The 7,760-nt window shown below is 44.0% G+C and overlaps 1 protein-coding gene across 1 annotated transcript; it reads left to right on the forward strand.

Moving 5' to 3' along the window:
- The first annotated feature begins 1,542 nt into the window (after nucleotides 1–1,542).
- Nucleotides 1,543–3,454, forward strand: LOC133157806 (POU domain, class 3, transcription factor 4-like). Its single transcript, XM_061284372.1, has one exon. It carries the CDS (start codon nucleotides 1,546–1,548, stop codon nucleotides 2,635–2,637), a length of 1,092 nt encoding a protein of 363 aa, XP_061140356.1. The 5' UTR covers nucleotides 1,543–1,545; the 3' UTR covers nucleotides 2,638–3,454.
- Nucleotides 3,455–7,760: the final 4,306 nt, after the last annotated feature.

The following is a 7,760-nucleotide window of genomic DNA, read 5'->3' on the forward strand; positions in this document are numbered from 1 at the left end:
CTCTTGTCCACTTTAAGCGCACCAAAATACGTGCTTTAAAATCATGGAGGCAGGTGCTATACGATTTATTAAAAACCGTCGAAATAAAACGTTTCTTTTTGCTTTGCAATATATCCCGAAGTAGGCTATTGTATAGGTAAAATAATGCATGCAATTTTATAACAGGATAATTGCTTTTTTTTTCTAAATTCATATTCGTAGCTTTTCTTTTAATAGCACGAGTTAAACTGAACTCCAACTGCATGCATTTTCGGGAGAAAAGAAAAACTTACATGGACTAAATTTCTCACATCTTCCACCGAACAATACCACCGGAGCAAACACGCGCGCGCGCGCACGCATGCGGACACATACACGCAAAAAAATTATAATAATAATAATTAGTAGTAGCAGCCTAATGTTATTTCACTTGAGTTCTAACGCATCTTACTCGGTCATCATCAGTCTTTGGTGCATGCCAGTTTCCGGTCACCGAGGTCGGTTGATGTCCAGCGGTCCTGCCAACACATCCTCCGCCGTTCGATCACCTGCTCCGGCCTCCAGCTTGGCTCCTCCACGGCTCGACGCTACCTAATGACTTTCTGCCGGCTCGAGGCTGCTTTTTATTTCTCCTAAATGTATGAAAATGTATGCAAATTTAAATCAAGCTTAACCTGGGAGCCCCACAATATATTTAATGGAATTGGAAAGCAATAAGGATGCTGGCACACATTCTTCAACTGGAAATTATAGTGAGCAGTAGTTAGATATGAGTAGAAATATCTTGATGAATTGTAACGAGAATGTTACGAGTCGAGAATAAATGTACTTGCATCAGAACATGCGCAATGTGAGAAGTCGATGACTTCCATATAGTAGCAGCAGAAGTGAGTTTTTCAGGGCTAATTTTTGCATTTTTGACAGATTTTTTCTTAAGGTGTTTTATCAGTTACATTCGTGTGTGTTGTGTGTGTGTGCGCGTGTTGTGTTGTGTGGAGTGTTCCACGCGCAAAAGTGCAAGATCTTGACGTGCAGGAACAGTCCAGAGGAAGTGTTTACAGAAAGTTAATGATTATCTCCTAGAAGCGGACCAGGTTTGATTGTATCCTTCTAAATTAAGTGTTGGCACGTCTGACAAATGCCACTGGAGCTTAAACCTCCTTCGCAGGCGCTCAGGGGTGACAGGAGCGTCATTAAACTTGCGCGTAAAGCAGTTGGAAACTTCGATTAATAAAGAGGAACTGCGCTCCACGCGCACATTGTTCCACATACAGACTCAATGGACCAGCACTCGGACTCACTTCCGGTTCGATCACCCTTAACCCTCTCTCTGGTCCCGCGCCCGGAGGTGGTCATGGTGCGTGTGCGCGCGCGTGTATGTGTGTGTGTGTGTGGGGGGGGGGGGGGCGTTGTCATTGGTGGAGAGGTGTCGCGGCTGCGGCGTTCTCGGCCGGTGAGTGGCGGTTGTTGCCGTCAGTCAACGCCTCACTCCAGAGAGAGGGAGATGTCAGAGGCTGAGCTGAAGCTCACTTTAGTATCGCCAGTGGGGTTCAGCAGCCAGCCAGCATGGCCACAGCTGCCTCCAGCCCCTACACCTTGCTCGGATCCAGTCCCATGATCCACCCGGACAGTCAGGCCATGCAGCCTGCTAGCCCCTTCAGAGGCCACCAGAAACTTCTGCACAGTGACTACCTGCAGAACGTCCAGAGCAACGGGCACCCCCTCGGGCACCAGTGGGCGAGCAATCTGTCGGATAGCAGCCCGTGGTCGGCCTCGATGGAGCAGCAGGACGTCAAACCGGGCAGAGAAGACTTGCAGCTCGGCATCATTCATCACCGTTCGCCGCACGTCGCTCATCATTCCCCACACCACAACAATCATGGGAACCACCCGGCGGCGTGGGGGACTCCGGTGTCCCACAACTCCTCCATCAGCAGCGGGCAGCAGATCAATATCTACTCCCAGTCGGGCTTCACCGTCAACGGCATGCTGGAGCACGGCGGGCTCACCCCTCCGCCCAACCCGCAGGGCCAAGCCATGCACCCGGGCCTCAGGGATACGCTCAGCCCCGAGCACAGCGACCTGGGTGGCCACCACTGCCACGACCACTCCGATGAGGAGACGCCGACGTCGGACGAGCTGGAACACTTTGCCAAGCAATTCAAGCAGCGGAGGATCAAGCTGGGCTTCACGCAGGCCGACGTGGGACTGGCGCTGGGCACACTCTACGGTAACGTCTTTTCCCAAACGACCATCTGCAGGTTCGAGGCTCTACAGCTGAGCTTTAAAAACATGTGCAAACTCAAGCCGCTGCTAAACAAGTGGTTGGAGGAGGCAGATTCGTCCACGGGCAGCTCCAGCAGTATAGACAAGATCGCAGCTCAGGGGAGGAAGAGGAAGAAGAGGACGTCCATTGAGGTCAGCGTTAAGGGGGTCCTGGAGACGCACTTTCTCAAGTGTCCCAAACCATCCGCGCAGGAAATCACGTCGCTGGCGGACACGCTGCAGCTGGAGAAAGAAGTTGTCCGCGTGTGGTTCTGCAACCGGAGGCAGAAAGAGAAGCGCATGACGCCGCCCGGGGAGCCGCCGCCGCCCCACGAAGCTCCTTATTCCCACGGCGGGAGCGCGGGGGACGCGTCGTCGTGCCACGACCTCTGACCGCCGCACCGCTCCGGAAGGGCTGGACTCTCGCGGTACGGCTCCCACCGGAACAGACTGCTCCAGACTCACGAGATCCAGCGCCGGAGATACGCGCTCAGCCTTCGCCTCTTTCGAAGCGCCACGAGGTCACTATTCCATCATTTCACCGCACTCTGTGGAGCCGGTCAAAATGTTTGGATATAAATACAAATATGTGCCTATAATCTACCAGCGCCTTTAGTTTTTTCTCACCATAATCCAACAAATGGGACTGCTGTTATAATTTTCCTCCTCTTTTTTTTTTTTTTTTCGGAACACAAATGATTCTTGTTTTCTGAGCTGATTTGATATTTCAGTGTTTGGGCACCACGTGTAATTTTATTGTCCACTCAGCTCACTCAATCCTCCCGTGTTATTATTTTGTAACACACTCGTACAACATCTGTAATTGCTGTTATTATTTTTTTGCTTATAAGCAAATACATTTGTTTATAAATATATTTGCCTATAGGCCCTCATTCCAGTGGTATGTTCTACCAACACAATAGCACTTGAAAACTTATTTTTTAATCCTTCCGTCGTGGCCTGTAGTTTACACGGCCACTCACAAGAGCAGTTATTTATAAACGTATTTTGTTTGATTTCATCCATCTTCGACCATTTAAACTGTGTAGACTCTGAAGAGGAGCCGTGAATAGAAAAAATGGGTTTGACGCTATTCACCTGCCTATAATTCTATCGTACGTTCACTATCCAAATTTTATAATATTAAATACTCCTGTTTTTTGGTTTATTTCACAAGTATTTTTTCGAATATTGTACAGTTTTATATATTACCATTTTGAAGTCATTAATTTAAACAAATGCTCTTAGTTATTCCTGCACTTAATTACCAATGTAAAAAAAAATATTTTCAGTATAAGATTGAACTGTTTCGGCGGTTTTATTCCAAATTTCGATGACAGCTCAAGTAATTATTTATTTTCAGTATAAAGCTTGTATTATGTTTCGAAATAAACTATGTATGTTGTAATAAACAGTTTCTTGTTACAATTGTTCACTGTAATAATTAAAGTTCGGCAATATTATTATTATTATTAACGTATTATTACGTTAAAGTTCTATTTAAACACCTCAAACATGAGACTATAACCCAATCTAGACTAACAAATTAAATAAATGATTCTAGTGTAATGTGTATTTGATACAGACTCCCCTTCAAAAGCAGCGTCTCCTTTTGCTTGCCATGTCCGAAATGAACCCCCCCCCCCCCCAATAGGTTTTGGTGTCCCCAACAGCTGTAAAAAGCCTACCGAGTGGCTCGATAGTCTTGGCTGTAGGCTGATCACTGAAAAAAGCCCGAGACGCATTCTGTATGCAGTTCCTCTGAAATGTTATTGTCGGGGCCCTATGCCCTCCTTGATCAGACATGCGTGATGTATCGCCTGGGCCAATGGGCCTGACAGCCCGCGCGTGCACACGCGTTGACACACGCACAAGCACGCACACACAGAGAAGCATGAATCTCATTTCAAAGACTACAGTTCCGTATAATTGGCGATGCAAAAGCAAACTAGAACTTGATTCCTGAAAAAAAAAAAATTTGTGAAGCTTGAAAATAAATGAGCGGTGGTTTTGAAATAACTAAATGCAGCACTGTTTAAATGATTCAAAAATAGAGCTGGAGAGGGCGAGTGAAGGAGGGGGTGTGGGGGGAGGGTGTTAGGGCCTTGCCTTGAAAACAGAGAGCCTGACTGGAATACTAATGTGTCTTGAATTTATGCATCTCCTCAGTCTGCGGCCCTGGGAGGGGGTTGGGAGAGACAGAAAGAGAGGATGAAGAAGGAGTGAGGATGGAGGTAAAAGGGGACGCCTACGACAATATGGAAGGAAGTAAAACAAAATATATAGCCATCCAACCTTCTTAGTTGCAAATGATGGGCGTTGAATGCGTCTGATGGAGGAGAGCTAGCAAATGAACAAAAATGTAGAGTTCAGATTAGCACACAAATTGAAGCGCTTTACTACTTTAGTGGCCCTAAAACATGTGGAGTCTGAGAGGAAGCACATTTTTAAAGATTAACTAATACTTGAATAACTTACTGGTGCAGAAATGATTGACTCTCGAAACACGTCAAGGGGCAAAAAAGAAACAGGTGAAAGTCAGCAAAATATATACAGTATATTGGAATTGTGTCCTCTAAAATGTTTGAGATTTGATGACTCTTGCAAGGTTACTGAGGCTCCGAATCAGATCCTGAGTCAGAGAGATGTGGTGGCTTCATGATGAGATAGAAAGACTCACTGCTCATCACAGACGCACACACACACGCATGCGCACACACACACACACACACACACATACACACACGTGTGTGTAAAGACTGTTTTTTCTGTTTCTATGGAATGAAATATTTTAAGTGATGCTTTGGGTTGTTCCCACACTTGTTGCACATGAATTATTGACCCATTTAGACAGGGTGTTCTCTTGTGGTCTGTGAGGCAGACAAGCATTGTTATATGCTTAATTAGAGAACTCCAAGAAGAAGCAAGAGTGCAAGAATGTGTAACACGCATCAGAAATCAGTTTTAAATGGCATCAAATTGGTCCCCGTATCTCTTTAAAAATCATAATCACATCATATATTTAGACAATTTGAGGGGAAAGCTCTGCTGCTCGTACAATAAAATGAAGAGGTATTTTCCCCCCTTTTAATTATTTCCTCTTCTGTACCTTCTTGGATCAATGCCAGCTCTTCGCGAGGAAGTCTCTTTTTATTCTCTCTCGTCGTTGCAATGATTTTAGAAAATAGTGGCGCTAAACCAGCCTCTTTGGTATTTTGGTTCTTTCACTTTGAAGTCTGAACAAATGCTTTGACACTTGAATTTGGCCACATGACACCTCGGCTGTGTGTAATCCAAATTATTGAACCACACTGTTCAACTAATGAGCTGTTTGTCGGCAATGTGGTCACTCTTTTGTGTACAAAGCGACAGCAGCCACATGATAAAGGGTGGGGGACAACAAATGGACAGAGGTGAATACACAAAGCAGTAAGAAATGGCTGAAAATGTGCTTGACAATATAGCAGAAAGTTATGGATGTGTGAATTTGTCTTTTCATTCAGAACAACATTGAAGTCCCTCTAAAAGTTAATATCAAAAGATATTTTAAATATAAATTTAAGGTAAGGGAGTGTTCCTCTACACCACATGTATCCAAACATCCTCATTGATTAGTTAATTGATTTAAAAAGCTCCAATGACATTATTGAGTCCCCAGTAACCTTGATTTGAAATAGATCAATGTTTTTTCAAAATACGGTACGTCTCTATAGTTGTTAGTTTTGAATCTAGACAGCTTCCAAATTTTAACGTTACTTTTCAGTCACACCGCAGCAGTGGCAAATACGAGGTCTTATTTCAAAACCTAGAGTCAAGCAGTATCTCCGCACTTCGAGGGGTGTTTTTGCCATCCCACTTACCCTAACAGCATGTCTAATGAATACACACAAGACACAGATAAGTAAGGGTAGGATGGCCTGTTTATAGCTGTGGGAGGGTAAATCACAGTGTGTGATATCTTCATTTGAGACTGATCACTGCTTGTCCTGCTTGTTCCACATTAACTCATTATCACACACGCCCGCTCCATTAATTCGCTTGCTTTTATTAGCAGCAAGAGTGAATGCAGACGCACACACGCACACACAGCGGACCAATGACAAGTATTGCCTCTACCTCATGCGACAGCTAATGGCTTCATTTGGAGCAGCGTGCTAATTGGCTGACTTGGGGGAGATTCTTGTTAATGAGGATAAATAGATCCACACCTGAATGGGGCGCTACCGAGTCACGGCGGCACCGTGGGAAATGCAGCTGACGTATACAAATGCGGGCTGCAACACAAGATCATGGAGACCAACTCACACACACCCTGTCCCTTTATACTTCCTCCCAGTCTGGACACAGTTATGTTTCCTTGCCAGGCAGACTTATTAGCAGACTGCTTGATTAGCACCAGGAGGCCAAAACAAAGAGCAGCATGTCAAAGCAATTAGCCTCAGTGTTTACCTCTCAGCTCCCAGGCTGCAGATGCATTATCCAGGAGAGAGAGGGGGGACATGGAGTCAACTCAGACAGCCACAAAGACAGAGGACAACAGCTGGTCCATAGGCAAGTGCGTGTGTGTGTGTAAAGATGGTAGCATTTCCTCATATCCATCTGCTTTTCAGCCAAGATTCCCAATCTTCTGCTGTCACACAAACACACAAAAGCTTTGTCAGACAAAAGAAGATCAAGAAAAAGTGGGAAAAAAAAGTGGAAAGAGTGGAAAAAGTTGACACAACACACTGGATCCAGAATAGAATGTGAGCGGCTGTCGGGGACATAATTTAGGATTATCACATGACAGAGACGCTCACACATACACAAGGCAGAAAACAGCTAAATTACAATTTCAACTGTAACACTTCCACACTACTGAAAATGTATTGATTGATTGATTGATTGATTGATATCTTTATTTCGAACATATTTTATACAAAGATAAAAAAAAAACAAATAACACTTTAAAGTGCCATATATAAGTCCATACAACAAACAAAATAAACAAACTAACAAATAATAAACCAACAAACTGAAAAAAAAAATCAATAAAGAATGCTCGAAAAGGAGTAGGAGGAAGGATAGCTTTTTAGAGTCCTACCCCTTCCTCACTTTACCCATTAAACTAATAATGCAACATAAATCTACAACAGAACACTACGGAAGAGGATTAGGGCCAGTGAAGAAGAAAAAAACGAGGGGTGACAGGATTCTGACTTTTTTCCTCAGAATTCTGACTTTATAGTCAGAATTCTGAGAATAAAGTCAGAAAGTCGGAATTCTGACTTTATTCTCAGAATTCGGAGAAAGTCGGAATTCTGAGAATAAAGTCAATTTTTGTGTAGCCATTTGGTATATTTTTGTACGTTTTTTTTAAACTGGTGGATATTTTGATACACCATTAATACGCTCTTTCAGTAATATGAAGGAATTGAGTAAACCGAGGGTATGGATTAACAAACTGGGGTAACAGACTATAGTAGATTGTTATATGGTTATGGATTGGTAATCTGAGGGAATGGCATATACACTCA

This window comes from Syngnathus typhle, linkage group LG1, assembly GCF_033458585.1.
Source record: "Syngnathus typhle isolate RoL2023-S1 ecotype Sweden linkage group LG1, RoL_Styp_1.0, whole genome shotgun sequence".
NCBI lineage: Eukaryota > Metazoa > Chordata > Actinopteri > Syngnathiformes > Syngnathidae > Syngnathus > Syngnathus typhle.